Below are 16,165 nucleotides of genomic sequence, written 5' to 3' on the forward strand. Positions count from 1 at the left end.
GAAAATGGAAAAAGATGTAAGTTTATACACTGGGTATTGTTTGTAGTAACAAAGGTCTCGAAACAGTAGCTAAGATTCATATAGCACTCCAAACATACCAGGAGTTCTAAGCTCTTTACATATATTTACTTAAGTGTCATGACGACCTTGTGAAGCAGGTACTATTTTACAGTTGGAGAAACTGAGGTTAAGTAATTTAGCCATGGTTATACAGTTAGTAAGTGAAGTGGATCAGGATTTGAACTTGAGTCAGTTTGGATTTGTTTTACTCCTTAACCCGTATCCCATCAGTAGGGAACTGGTAAAAATAAAACTATACAGCTGTAAAAAAAGGAGAGTGTTCTTTGTACACTTTTATGGAATGATCTCTAAAAGATATTGCTAAGTGAAAAAGAACAAGATGCAGAACACTGTTTATAGTGTGCCACCGTTTGTATAAAATAGGGGAAAGATATCCATGTGTACTTGGTGATGTTTAAATATATTCAGAACGGTACTGAGAAAACTGGCATTGACTATGGTGGGGAAACTGGGCAACTAGAGCATAGATTTTGCACTCACCTCTTTTGTACTTTAAAAATTTTGAACCATGTGAATAAATTGCCTATTCAAAAATAAATTACATTTTAAAAGAGTATATATTCTATCCCAATGTGTAAATTAAATATCCATGCATTCATACTGATATATGTGATTGGATGAATAAATAAATGAATGGGGGAAATAGATAAATCGCCCGTGCAGAAGAATTCCAAATAATTTATGTAGGTACTCTGTCTTCAAGGAGCGGGAACATAACTTGCTATTACTTAAATGTGGGCTAAGCATAGTGACTTGCTTCCAAAGAGTGTGGTATTGCGGGGAGAGGAGGGTAGCTTTGCAGTGAAGAAACTTGACAAACACTCCCTCGGCCAGATGATCAAGGTCAACATCAACAGTGATAAATCATGTTGATGGTAGGTACATTTGATAATGATGTGATGAGAATGGCACTTTAGCTCTGTGGTCTTCTTCCCCAAAATCCATAACTCCAGTCTGATCATGAGAAAAATATCAGACAGATTTCAGTAGTGGGACATCCTACAAAATACCTGAACAGTATTCCTCAAAACAGTCAAGGTTATGAAAACCCAGCAAAGTCTCAGAAACTCACAGCCAAAAGGGACCCAAGGAAACATGACAGTTAAAGGCAGTGTGGTATCCTGGATGGGATCCTGGGACAGAAAAAGGACATTGGGAAAAACTAAGGAAATCTGAGTAAAATGTGGACTCTAGTTAATAATAATGTACCAATATTAGTTCATTAATTGCAATAAATGTACCATAGTAATGTAAGATGTTAATAATAGGGGAAACTGGGTATGGGGTGTTTGAGAACTCTGTACTATTGTCTCAGTTTTTCTGTAACTCTAAAACTATTCTTAAAACATTTTTTTTTTTTTTTTGAGGAAGATTAGCTCTGAGCTAACTACTGCCAGTCCTCCTCTTTTTTTGCTGAGGAAGCTTGGCCCTGAGCTAACATCCGTGCCCGTCTTCCTCTACTTTATATGTGGGACGCCTACAACAGCATGGCTTGCCAAGCGGTGCCATGTCTGCACCCAGGATCCTAACCGGCGAATCCCGGGTTGCCAAGAAGCAGAACGTGTGCACTTAACCACTGCACCACCGGGCTGGCCCTGAAGTCTATTTGTTAAGAAGAGTATATATAATGAATACATTGAATAATATAAAAGTAAATTTGAAATTCAGGTGTTCATGTCGTATTCCCCACAGCTTAACCATAAATTTGGGAAGAGAGCCTTAGCATCTTTTGTTCTAAGCTCCACAGGTGATTCTAGTTTGTGGCCAGAGTTGAAACATTAACTTAGAATTCATTCCTGCTTGAAAATCTAATTTCTGAATTTTAAAAATCATAAACAATCAATCCCTGTGTATTCAAATCATTATTAACAGGATTTTGTTTTGTGTTTCTTTTTGGATTTTTTTCTCAGTAATTGTTTAGATCTTTTAAAGTATGTGCTCATGATTTGTTTCCTTGTTTGTTCTTTTTAGATGTTTAATATACCCATGCCCCAAGACTTCATAATGTCTTAAGGCTCGGTCACAGTGTTTCCCTGATGTTCAGTGGCAATGTTTAATACTCTCTCTTGCTTTTTTTAGGCCGTATTTTCTGTTACTTCGTTTTGTGCTGAATCTCGCTTTCAGATAGTTCCTCCATATTCTACCAAACACACCTATAAATCATAATCATGAAGAGCAGAAATCTTTTTTTCACAGCCTAGTTATTACATTTATCCCTCCCTTGGAGCTCTGTAATTCCTCAACCATATAGGTAAATCTAGTCTGTAAACATTTGCTAGTCAAGAAAATTACTTTGTCATCATCACTGAAGGCTTTCCAGCCTGGTACACAAATGCTTATTTTAAATAAATATTCTTGATACTCCCTATAATTCTTTTTACTAGCTCTTTAGTCTCTTAATAATGTCAGTATGAATTCATTAGGTCATGTGTTTATCAAGAAGATTATTTTATATGTATTTTTTCTAAGCCATAATTATTTTAATGTTTTTCTTTTCTCATTGATGTGTTCATTTAGTTCTTTAGTTATTGGGACTTCTTGTTTGGTCAAAACAGTATTAATGATCCATATAATTCATCAAAGATAGTTCCTTGTTGTCTTGCTTCCATCTTACTGCGTAATCCAGACCCTCATACCTCTTTCCTGATGAATTCCTTCAGCCTCCCTCAGGAGTTTGCTCTGGTGTCTTCCAGTCCTTGCTACACAGTGCCATCAGCATTAGCTTTTTAAAATACAGATTTGTTCGTGTTACTGCCTTGCTCTGGGACCCTTTATCTCTCCCCTTTGGATGCAGAATAATATAAACCACTAGTATTTATCAATCACAGTGTAGAGTGTTTTATAGCCATCAAGTAATTTAATTTTCACAAGAACCCTCTAAAGCCAATGTTCCTGTTATTCCTAATTTGTAGACAAGAAAGTGAGTGCAGAGGTTAAGGAGCCTATCTAAGGTGTTATGGTTAGTAGGTGGCAAAGCTTGAACCCAGCTCAACTGATGTCAAGTTTGTCTGTTTTTGTCTCTTTCTACCCAGCCCTCCTCCACTTCCTTCTTCAGTCACCGGGGTCTACTTACCTTCTCCCGTTTACTTTGTATTTTCTCAACGATGCCCTTTACACTTTCTCTTTCACTTTCTGCCTATGAAAACCTTGCTTCTCTTTTTAGGATTCTGCTTGAATATCACTTTATTCAGGAATATAACAGGAAACTGCCTTCCCAGTTAAAGTTTTTTATTCTCTCTTCTAAAATTTTATTTTTTATTTTTGGCATTTCCCTTATCATGTTCAATAATATTTGTTTTATTTCCATCTTCCTGCTAGATTTAAGCTCCTGGAAGGCAAGGACCGTTTTACCTGTACAAACCTTGGGGCCAATGCTCTGCAGTTAGAAGACATGCAAAAAATGCAAATTTTTAAAATGAATTTTGTTCATAAAAATATTTTGTTAGAGATTTTATTTTTATAAGGATGGAATGTGGAATCCATTTTTATTAATCATTAAGAATTGTTGCAGCTAAGTTATGGGGATGTTTTACTCCTCATTTGATGTATTTGAATTCAGTAATAACTTAATAAAATTTAATAAAATTTAAAAATTAAAATTAAAATTTGATAAAAATAATTTTTCGATTATGTTTTTACTTATCTTTTCGATTGAAAATTCTGTTACCGTTGGATATATTTTTAAAGCATATTGTGAAGTTTTAGAAACATTATTGGTAACTCAAGTAATTGAAAGGAGAATGAGTATTATAAAAATTCTAAATATTTCTACTTTCCCATCATTTACTCAGGTTAAAAAAAATACAAATAAACTCTTAAATTTCTAAGTCATTGTTTACCATTTTAAAAAATTTAACCTTTTCAAAAAACATTTGAGACCTTTTAGAGATTTACAGTATATACAAGAATTTTTAATGGGAAAATTAAGGTCAGAAAATAAGATAAAGCTAGGTTGGTATCTGCGCCTAAAACACCTGCCTTAAGACCCTAGACTTATGCTAGAAGTGGGTTACATATTTGGCTTTGGTTTTTCCAGTGGGCAGAGTAAACAAGAAAACAAGATTAGTTACATGATCAAATCATTCGTATTATAAAAACCAACCAGAGAAATGTCTTTTATGAGTCCTCACAAAGAAGTGCTACCCTATGAAATGGGTGCACCCTGTCCTCAGCAACATGCCGGTAACAAATGCCATTACAGTTTAGTTTTACTGGTACATATCAGGCCATTCAGTGCAGGTCAGTGACATGCTATATAGTTCATTACAGGATATTCTATAATGAGCCAAAATAAGTCAGTGAAAGTATACAATTATGAGATTACCTAAAGAAATTTGAAATATCTAGAGCGGCATTTCCCAAGGCACTGGTAGTTTAGAAGATGGTCTTATTTTTTGATTGATTTTAAAATTAAATAGTTATTTTGTAAGGCAAGTCCTTAAAATTTTCTCTTAAATAACTTTATTATAACTATAAAAAATTTTAGAACTCATACCTTTCATATTTTAGTCCTTGGTGTACTAATCCCCAAAGTGTCTCAGCACTGTAATCGCAAAATGTGGAAGCCCTGAAATAATGTGCATAGGGTATATGTGAACAGATCTCCAAGTCTCCTACTCTGGCCAAAGGGTTTTTAAAAAGAAAGGTACCGTAAAGAATCATCTGTTTGTAATTACAGTGAGTAGGTTAAAGAAAATATTAGATAGATGCTAGAGGCTGTAGGTGCATTGGGCAAAAATGTTGAAATTGGTACTCTTGTGACTGTAGCTTAGGAATTGATCTTCTACCAGCACTAGTCAATAGAATTTACTGTGATGATGGAAGTGTTCTATATCTGCACTGTCCAGAATGGTAGCCAGAAGCTGAGTTGGCGATTGAGCACATGTAATGTGGTTAGTGTGACTGAGGAACTAAGCTTTTAATTTCATTTAAATTAACTTAAATTTAAATAACTGCATGTGGCTAGTAGCTAACCATATAGGAAGCTCTGTTCTAGAGGACAGGAAAGACTGCTTCCCTCTCAGGCTATATGTAAGATAGAGTAACGTGAGTTCAAGATTATTTTCTCCGTCAATAACTGAATAAAGAAATCTTATATTTCCAAGAGACGTGTTTTAAGATAATCAGTGATTATTTATATTTGTTTACTTCTCTATTTTTGAAGTTGAAAGTTAACCAGAATGCTTGAGTATGTGGTAGATCTTTTAGATTATTACTACACTTACATTTTTTTCATAAGATTTAGCATTTACTTATAAAAATAGAAAGCTAAGGGTATACTGATAAAGGACTGTTTTCCTGCAGTTTCCAGAGTGTGGATTCTTTGGCATGTATGACAAAATTCTTCTCTTTCGCCATGATATGAGCTCAGAAAATATTTTGCAGCTGATTACCTCAGCAGATGAAATACATGAAGGAGACCTAGTAGAAGTTGTTCTTTCAGGTAAGTAAATAGCTTTTTAAAATTTTGTTGCCTTTTTTTTCACCGAGACTTATTTTTTGTACTAAATGCCAAGTTCACTTATACTTAGGTTTTGTATTATAGTTGCTCACTTCTTTCATCTATAATATTGGTTACTATGTGATTTTTACTTTCAGGCAGGTTATATCACAGATGAGAAAGTAGGAAAATAAGTCCTGCATTCCTTGTTTGAATGTTACTAAGCTAAGGGAATTATCAGTTGAACTGGAAGAGGAATATACTCTTCTTTGAGTCAAGAGATAAAACAATTACACTGAAATTCTGCTCCCTTTTCCCTGTTTCTGTGAAGAGCATAGAAGAGAATTGGGGTTCAGAAAAGAAAATCAGAGAAGAAGAAGTAATGAAGATGTGGAAGAGGAAACTGCAGTACTGTTTATTTCCATGACCTCAATAATGCTCCCTCCCTTTCTGTACTCAGTGGGCATTTTCTTACCTCTCGCCTTTCCCCTCCTCACCCAGTCTTGCCATTCATTGTTCCTTAGCTCCTGCTGTTTCTGATCTCATCCAGCAGCAGGTGGGCAGGATTGTTAGTGAGGAGTATAAAGGAACAAAGAATGCATATAGTAGGCCTGCAAAACTTCTTGTTTGGCAGGAAGTAAAGGAGGAGGAGAGGGTAAGGGGGAGAGGGTAGGAAGAGAAGGAAAGCTAGCCAAGAGTCCAGTTCTGCCATCATTTTTTCCCCTTCCAGATTCTTCTTTGGAGCGTATTGATATCCTCTCTGACCATCACCTTTTCTTGTTAGTCCCTGATCTTTCTCATTCATCTAGCCCTTACACTGATCACTCATCTTCTACACCACAACCCCAAACGTCTATACACGTCCCAATTCTTAACTTCCTCTTCACTCAGAGGCTTCACTCCCTGTCCTCCCTGGAGATCATGCTCATATCCATTCCTTCTTTGATACGGACCCTTCGTCAGCCACAGGAATATCCACTAATGACTTGCAGGTTAGGTGAGAGGATGTCTGCTGATGGATGTGTCTTCTGTTCAGTTTCTCACAGAGGGAGGGGTCTCTTTTTCCTAACCACTAGGACTATAGAGAACAGACAGAGTGCATATGCTGGGATCTTAAGTTAGAACTCAGTGCATTTACCACAGAAACATTGCTATAAATTGAGAGTAAGTTCCAAGTTTTATGGGGTGTTTTTTGTTTTTGTCTTTAGTGTTCTGTTTTCCAGTGTATTGTAAGTTAAATAGTTTTTAATTTAAAACAGACCCAACAACTATATGCAATCTTATCACTTTGAGAAAATGCTTTTGGAGGTTGAAATATGTACCTACAGACCTACTTTTGTAGCTCAAATTATTTGAAGCTGATGAACTTCCTAAAATAGAGTTTAAAAACCATAGTATTAAATGCTGAAAATAATTTATTTTTATGATCAGATGAAACTTTCAGAGAAAAAACGATACTCTGTATTTTGACATAAGCAAACATGGTCACCGTTCTTAATCTCATCACAATTACAAATATAAGGGTTTTTTTTAAAAAAAACTTTTCTTTTTTAAAAGCTTTGGCCACGGTAGAAGACTTCCAGATTCGTCCACATACTCTCTATGTACATTCTTACAAAGCTCCTACCTTTTGTGATTATTGTGGTGAGATGCTCTGGGGATTGGTACGTCAGGGACTGAAATGTGAAGGTATGTGTTCTAAATTTTTGTATCATTTGAAATAGAATTTCATATTTCCATTCTCTAATCATCAATGAAAGAATAAGGTCAACTTAAACTAGGCCTCTCTGAGGATCATTTTCTCTGTCTGTAAAATGTACTCTACCTCACTGGTTTCATGAAGAGTAAATAGTTAAATGAAGTTATATGGGTAAAATACCTGGCACAAAGTAGTGGCTCAATAAATATTAACTTTTTATCTTATTATCTTTTTAAATTATCTTTTTAAAACGTTAGTCTTTTACATGCAGCAGTAAAGTTGTCCTGAATTAGAATTACTGGGGGTAGAATGCAGGTGCATGTTTCTGATGAAGAAACCATCCTTTAAGGTGGAGGGTCAATAAATTTTTTCCTTAAAGGGCCAGAGAGTAAATTTTTTTAAGTTTTGCTGGTCATATTATAGTCTCTGTCCCAACTAAACTCTGCTGTTGTGGTGTGAAAGTAGCCATAGAAAAGATGTAAACAAGTGAGCATGCTGTCTTCCAATAAAATTATTTATGAACACTAAAATTTGAATTCCATATAGTTTTCACATCATGGGAGGGATTTGGTACATAGTCCACAGTTTGCTGAAGTGCCTCAAAGCCAGTGTTTTTCACACTTTACCATGTATCAGAATTACCTTGAGGACCTGTTAAAACATACTTTGCTTGGCTTCATCCCCAGAGTTTCTGATTCAGTAGGTCTAGGGTGAAGCCCAATACTTTACATTTCTAACAAATTCTCTGATGATGCCTTTGGGACCACACTTCAAGAACCACCACTCTAGCTAACTTTAAACCTTTCTATATATTTCCTCTTTTTCTTGAATTTGTTAGCTTGCACTTAGCCTGTCATCTGGGTTCTCAATTAGGGTATCAGTTGCTGCTAGAGAAAATAGATTAAATAAAAGAAGCTCCTGTTTTTTATGTAAAGTTTTTTTAAATCTACTTATTGTTTTATGTTTTAAAATATATTTAGGCTGTGGATTAAATTATCATAAACGATGTGCCTTCAAGATTCCCAATAACTGTAGTGGAGTAAGAAAGAGACGTCTGTCAAATGTATCTCTGCCAGGACCTGGCCTTTCAGTTCCAAGACCCCTACAGACTGAATATGTACCCCTTCCCAATGAAGAGGTATGTGTTCTAAGGTAATAGAAGGGCATTTTACTTCGTATTCCCTGTGTTTCTACAGGATATATGATATCATCCTAGAACATAAGTTATATACTAAAGAATGGTAACACTCCTACGCTTAAGTAAGTTAGAATGTATTAGTGGGAACAGGGCTTACCAATAGTAATGAATTGCATTTTGTATACCATGAGGTCACATCATCACTTCCCCACTGCATTAGCCTCCTAACCAGTATCCCAACTCCTGGTCTCCGTACCACATTTTATACACTACAGCCAGATTATCTTATTCCACTACAGCTTAATTAACTCTGATTATATCACTCCCCAGATGGAAACCTTTGTATATTCTATGTTTCTGACAATCTACTATTTAACATTCCTTGAACACACCCTCGTTCCCCAATCTTTGTTCTTGTTGGTGTTCTCCCTACATGCCTTTTCCAGATCTCGCTTAACAACTACCTTTCCTGATTTTTCCCCTTACCTGGAAGTTATTTTATCTTTTGAATGCCATAGTGCTTTTCAGTCCTCCCTAGTGGTGTGTATAGCATCCTACCTAATATCACAGTGTTTGTCTGCTAGGTTGTCCTCCAGGAGTTTATGATCTGTTTAGTGAAGAGAGTGCTCTTGTCTTTGTGTGCCCCACCCTGCCCAGCACAATACCTGGTGAGATCTATCAGTAGATCTGTATACAGTGAGACAGTTGAGACTCAGAATGCTCTAGTGACTTGACTCAAGTCACAAAGCAAATCAGTAAGCGATATTAGAATGAAATCCAGATCTGATTATTTTTAGATCATTGACTTTTCCTAATATATTGTACCCTTCAAGGGTAAAGGTAATAGATCAAGGAAGAAATAACTCCCTTGTTCATGTAATAGTATTTAAGATTGCAGTCTGTGGATGGAAGTCGTTTTGCCAGTTAATTGTTTCTGTAACCTCTTTGGTCTTCTGTAAATTAATGGCAAAATCAAGCCTTTGGGCTGTTGTCTTGACACTCTAGTCACAAGATTTTGCTAATCTGATGCAGCAGAGTAAAAACTTCTGAAATTCTTTCACAGAAATCCCGTATTTCCATATTGCTTAGCCCTAGTGTGAGATTTTTGAAGTAGGAGAAGAGTGCTATGGTATAAGAAATTGAGTGCTAAGAGTTATTAGAAACATATGCAAGAGTTTGAGGAAAGACTGGTAATAGAAAAATTAGTGCATTTTATACACTGAACTGCACAGGGAACTTAGCTGGGCATGGAGACTATAGGATAGAGATATATTGCTGTAGGAGCTGCACAAATGATGTTCGTATGCCAGCTATCCCCAACTGAGTAATACTAGATTAGGAAGTAGCAGGACAGAGCAGATGATTGAGGCGTTATGTTTTAATTCCTAAGTTTATATTTAATCCTGAAGATGAAAGTTCCTTAGGGAAGTATAAGACGTAGAGTGACATGTTTGAATTGGTTAGACTGTGCAGTGTTTTAGAACAAGTAGAAATTGTGGAGTGGAATGTCTCTCAAGAAGGTTACTTTTGTCAGTCCAAGCAAGCAGTTTCAGAAAGGAAGGAAGTACAGTAAGAGGTGAGCTCATGGAAGAAAATCAGAGGGAAAGAAGAGTGGGAAAAGAGGACACTCTAAAAGCATGGAGGAGATAGCAATTAGGAGATGAGAGCAACCTCGAATCTGAGCCAAGGTTAGAGGACAACTAACTCCAAGTGGCTGCACAGTAAGAACCTCTTAGGTTCTCATGTACCAGGCTTCATGCTGGGGGCTTTACTTGCCTTTTCCCATGGAATCCTCACCTCAGTCCTGGAAGGTATAGCTATTATCCTGATTTCATAGATAAGGAATGAGGAAGCAAAGTTTCTAAGGAGTCAAGATATTAAACTTCAATGATCACTGAGATAAGCTGGAAAAAAGGCCAGTTGGGAATAGAAACCTTTGAATCTGACTCTGAGATTGTCGTCATTTACAGATGACAGTAAGAAGGCAGTTTCTGTTACAGTGTATGAAGTCAATAAAGGGAATCAAGTAAAGAGATGGAGGGGCAGAAGAAAATAGACTGCTCATTGAATTTTGTTTTAAATGGGACCACTGAGATTAGTGAAACCAGAACTGAATGATGGCTATTTGGAGATGAGAGAGAAAAATGATCCTTGCAGTACATTTCCGGAGGGGCCAAGACAGGCCAGAATCAAGGTAGAAAGAAATGGTTGGATCTAACTTTACATTTAGAAAAAGTGGAGATATTTCTTTCACCGAATGACATTCCAAAGTCAGATATGTATGTATAATTGGGGAATTGCCCCCTTTAAATGCCTTTATTATTATATATAATTGAGAGTTGGCAATGTTGTTACAAAGTTTTTGTGAGCAATTACTTCAACAAATGTTAGTTTAAACCCATGCTGTAGAAATAATCAGATTACTTTTAGAAAAGTTTTGGTTACGGATTAATGAGAAAGAAATAAGAACTTAAGCTAAGCAGTAATTTGTAAATAGGGGTCATTAAAGCAAGGTAAGAGAAGCACTTTGACTCAATTCTAGTTACTCTAATCTCAGTGGTCCCATTTTAACCAAATGCTCTAGGTAATTCTACCAACAGCCTCCTTCCTCCAAATTCTGATTGAGTCTGCTGCACCTTTCTTGCCTTCCTCACTCCATGTCGTGGCAAACCACTGTCACTGGTGAGATGGAAGCGTCTGCCCAGGTGTGTTGAGATGGGAGAAAGGTTAAGAATCTCTGGACTGCCGTGTAGAGACCTGGGTGCAAGTCTTGATTTGGTACTAGCTCTTGGTAATGTTAATCCTTTTGAGCTGGCTGTTTCATATTCAAAAATAGGAATAATAACATAAATAACTACTTGTACTGGACATAAAAAATTAGGTGGCTCCTACAACCACAGTCCTGAGTATTTCCTTGCACACATGCTCTGTACCATGTTCCTAATACCCCAGTCTCATCAGGACCTCACAAAAGGCAGTCACTGACTGGCTATTGACATATGGAGAGATCTGTTAGGAAAGTTCTTCCTTACAGGGATATCCTATGTATTTGACGATGACTGACTGAATCAGTCTTAGTCCATTTTGTATGTTTTGAACTTGAGACAAACCAAAAGTGGTAGAAGTAGAAGCAGGAGAAGCAGTGCGTTGAGTCACCACTAAAATAGGGAGCCAGGGATGAACAAAGGCCTAAAACATCTGTTTCTAGTTCCCACTGGCTTCTTTATTAGCTTTGCAGAAGCACTGTGTTGTTCCTTTTGCTGAAGGTGCCCTGTACATGGCAGCATGGAGGAAGGGTGCGCCAGACTAGGACACCTTACATAGCTGAAGCATGCAAGTTTGGTTTGGGTTTTAACATTCTTTTTGTACTTTTCTTAAATGACTGCTTCATAATTTGTTTTAGAAAATTTCAGGCTAGACATTAGTGAAAAACTGTTCTTTTTATAGTGCTCTCCTCCATTCGTCTGTCCTTTTCTTTTTTCTTCTTTTCCTTCTTTCTACTTTCTTCAAAAAGTCTTTTTTTCCCCTCCTCCCCTCACAACTCCATTACAGTTCTCTGTCTCCTGGTTTCTTCTGGTTTCTTTTGCTTCCATTGGTTGAACATGTCAATGTAGAATGACAGCTTCTCTGAGTTACAGACATTACTAATTATAGAAGGCACGTGAAAGGTCTCAGGACCTCAGTTCTGGCAGTGAAGATGCAAGCAGCTACAACAAGATCTGTAATACATCTAGATGGTAGTTATGTATTTGAATTTTGTGCTGGAGAACATGGACTATACTTTATTAATTTTTGTATCTTCAATACGTAGTATAAGTCTGGCCTATAATAATCAGTGAATGTTAAATGAATGGGATGGGCCACATTGAACTGGCTTATAATTTGATATGTTTATTTCCCTCATATATATGGAAAGGGCCATAGTTAGAAAAATCCAGGGGCTGGCCTGGTGGAGTAGTCGTTGCGTTTGCATGCCTCACTTCGGCGGCCTGGCATTCACATATCCGTATCCTGGGCGCAGACCTGCGCACCACTCATCAAACCAAGCTCTGGCTGCGTCCCACATACAAAATAGAGGAGGATTGGTACAGATGTTGGCTCAGGGACATTCTTCCTCAAGCAAAAAGAGGAACATTGGCAACAGATGTTGGTTCAGGGCCAATCTTCCTCATCAGAAGAAAAGAAAAGAAAAATCCACTCATCCATCAGGTTACGCAAAATTTTTTAATTAAGGCTATCTTTAATTTTTCTTTTTGTTCACTTGTGGGGAAAAGCCCAAATAAGTAGCAATTACTTAAAATATCAGGGAACTTCTTAAAGCATAATTACTGGGGCTGAAGTTGTTTTAGTTAGTTTTCTATCTGCCATTATTTTATATTATCATCATTAATTAGATTTAAATTTTTACATACATATTTTAGTATTAAAATAAATTTGAAAAACTAATGAGACTTGTTTCGAAGTATATTCAGATATTGTGTTCAGTAATTCAACCTGAGCAGCAATAACACTTTCTGATTTATTTACTTTTCCTGTGATTAATTCCTTGGTAAAGTTTTTGAAGGGATTTGGACATCTGTTATGAATTCGTTTTAAGGCTTCTGTTTTTTATTTGTAAAATGCCTTATGTGCCTGGCGAATAATAGTTAATCAGTGAATACGTATGTGAGGATGAAACTATCTTCTGCCTTTTTAAAGCATAAATAATAGCAAAAAATTCTGCACTTTTCTCATTCAAGAGTTGGTAAGTTAATCTTCCAGAGGAAACTGCTGAGATCCACATTTTTAAATTTTTGGCTTTAGTGTTTGAAGTAAGTGACTTTTGTGGTCAAGCCTTGCTTTTAATACTTTGTTTTTAATATTGACTTCTACTTATGGAAATTACTTCTGTTTTAGTCACATGTTCACCAAGAACCAAGTAAGAGAATTCCTTCTTGGAGTGGTCGCCCAATCTGGATGGAAAAGATGGTAATGTGCAGAGTAAAAGTTCCACACACGTTTGCTGTTCACTCTTACACTCGTCCCACAATATGTCAGTACTGCAAGCGGTTACTGAAAGGCCTCTTTCGCCAAGGAATGCAGTGTAAAGGTAGGATTCCAGTAGGGTGTTTTCTTATGTAAAATTCATTTCTGTCTTTGTTAGCAAATATAAGTTTAAAATATTTATGTTTTGGAAGTGTTAAGCAAAGAAATTGATCTCTTAGGTGTTAATTTAAAAAAGAAAGAAAATATACATGGGTATTTATTAACAACTTCTGCTACTGTCTGCAGTATGTGTACTAGGTACTAGGAACTATGCTAAAGAAAAATTAGAATATAAACATGTGAAAACTTAGAATTTAGATCTGTGAGGTATGGCTGCCTAACACTTGCCAATATGGAATAGTTAGTAGGCAGGTAAGCTGATATTTGAGCTCAACTATTTCTGATTCCAGGGCCAGATACTATCAAAATAGAAAATAATGCTTTTCTCTTTCCATTAAATATTCATACACACACACGTAAACATATTATGATAGTTTTGATGTTTTTATTTTTAATTATGTAGCTAAGAGAGCTGTACAGTAACTGTCATTCTGGAGAATAATCACACTGAAATAGGTAGTCTATAGTAGAAGCCACTGGAATTATAATGGGGACCACTCATGTTTGGATACTAACTCAGAACACTATCATGGTGTTCCAAAAACATCTCTTAATGAACCAGGTTTTTAATAGAGTGATGAAATATTTTTTTTCTTACAGTCATATAATGTTATTATGCTTTTATCGTTTTGTCTCTTATCTTCTCATCTTCTCTACATCACAATGCTATACAACAGAGTAAAAACCAAAATAAAGAGTTTAAATGTTATTAGTCATTGAGCCAGGATAAGGTATAAGTAGTCTGTCGGTAATCTTATGTACTTATTTTTCATGTAATTTTTTTAACAGTTCTTGGTACCATACTTTTTTATATAGTAGAAGTATTTATGGAGTTGAGTTATCCAGTTTTATCTAAATAAAACATTAGAGTTGAGGTCTTTGCAACAATAAATGCTGTTTACAATACAGAGTCAAATGTGTATAAATTTAACTTGAATATGTTAGAAGGAAAAGCTTTCCTTTGCAATATATGGCAACGTGGGAGAACATCAAATAGAAGACAGGTTGTTGTCAGGTATTGAATAACCATCAGACAAGCATAATTAAATGTCGAAATTTTATTTCAACAGCTTACTTTTGAATATGAGTTAATATATAAATTAATACTTTAAAATATCAACACTAAAATGTATTGGCAAGAAGCCAGTAAGGAATGTTTGGGGAAAGAACATTAATAACAGATGTACAAATTCTAGCCAACATGTAATCTTAGTAAAGATAGTAAATAATGCTCCTCTGCTGAACAGAACGGAACGTTCCAAAACCATATGCAGAAAAGTACAATATTTTGTAGAGGAACTAAAATAAATATGTAGATTAATGAATTTTGAAATAAAACCACTTAACTCTGCCACTGGGTTATTAGTTTAACTTCTTAGAACTCTAAAAGAATAATGTTTTGTGCTTATATTGGTTCAGAGAGTAGCAGGTTATATTTCTTTATAGCTAAGCTATTTTAGTTATCAGTCAAAAAGTCATAATTTACTTTAGTGAGTCCTGTATTTTTGTCATATGAATTAAGATACTTAAAAAGTAAAGTAGCCATGATTCTCATTCTTTTGTCAAGCTAAGGAAGAAAGAAAAAAATAATTAGTTAAGGTAAAACAGTTATGCTGGATCATTTGAGAAAACATACAATTCCAAAAAGAGCTATTCATCCATTCATTCGTCTGTTTATTTTCTACTTTGTTATATTAAAAGCTCAACGCAGCTTGAAAGCAAATATAAAATATAAGAAGCCATAAACAAATTAATAAAAACGTGGGTAGGAATAAAACGAAATAAAAATGCCTGCCATTAGAATCTACATACCTGCTGCAGGTGGGCCACAAATTTGGCTCTACATTTTCAAAGGGAAAATGGAAACCTTGTTATTTTCACAGTTCGCAAACCTCATGAGATAAAAAACCAAATCAGTTTTTTAAGATACATGCAAGATAGTAATATCATATATGAATTTTTCTAGGGCCTATCATTTAAAAAAACAGTGTTAATATAATGTAAGTTTTATCATGCACCAAATTATTAATGTCATGGGGCTTTTTCTTATAAGGACCGTTTCCCTATTCTATTGGCATAATACCCAGAATTTTCTTGAATCACAAGGGTTACAAAATCATTCTGAATCAGGACTTGAAATGATTTTTACCCAGTTATTGCCAGTAGATGTATTTCAGACTGCTGTTAGACAGTAGTTATGGCAGTGGGTCTCAATTTTACTGTCACCTAAAGAAGTTACTAAAACACACATTTCACAGCCCCCCTCTCAGAGCTGCTGATGTAGTAGGTCTGGGGTGGGACTCAAGAATTTGCATTTCCAACAGGTTCTCAAATGATGCTGATGCTCCTGGTCTGGAAACCACAGTTCGAGAACCACTGAGTTACTTAGTAGTAGTGAACAGCTTGTAACTGACACTGATCAGCTTTACTATCAACTCTGAGGTTCTCGTAAGCTGCAGAGAACCATTATGTGCAAGTGGGAGACCTTGTGCATGAGAAGCTCAGTCCTTCCTCACAAGGTTGTATGGGAAAGCCCTTACTAATTTCTAATAAATGGTTGTGGAATCTCAGTCTCTTTTCTGCATATGCCACCAGGTCCTAATAATTAGGAATTGAAAGTAAGTGCTTGACATATATTGGAAGGGAATTTAATCAGCCTGAG

The 16,165-nt window shown here is 35.9% G+C and overlaps 1 protein-coding gene across 1 annotated transcript in view; it reads left to right on the forward strand.

Annotated features, from left to right (window-relative positions):
* PRKD3 (protein kinase D3) overlaps positions 1-16,165 on the forward strand; it is an 82,246-nt gene that overhangs the window by 32,062 nt on the left and 34,019 nt on the right. The window contains exons 3-6 of the mRNA XM_046660531.1: positions 5,386-5,524; positions 7,079-7,210; positions 8,201-8,358; positions 13,255-13,447. Of these exons, the coding sequence (XP_046516487.1) occupies positions 5,386-5,524; positions 7,079-7,210; positions 8,201-8,358; positions 13,255-13,447 (622 nt within the window). The remainder of the gene's footprint in view (positions 1-5,385; positions 5,525-7,078; positions 7,211-8,200; positions 8,359-13,254; positions 13,448-16,165) is intronic.

This window comes from Equus quagga, chromosome 5, assembly GCF_021613505.1.
Source record: "Equus quagga isolate Etosha38 chromosome 5, UCLA_HA_Equagga_1.0, whole genome shotgun sequence".
In the NCBI taxonomy this organism is placed as follows: domain Eukaryota; kingdom Metazoa; phylum Chordata; class Mammalia; order Perissodactyla; family Equidae; genus Equus; species Equus quagga.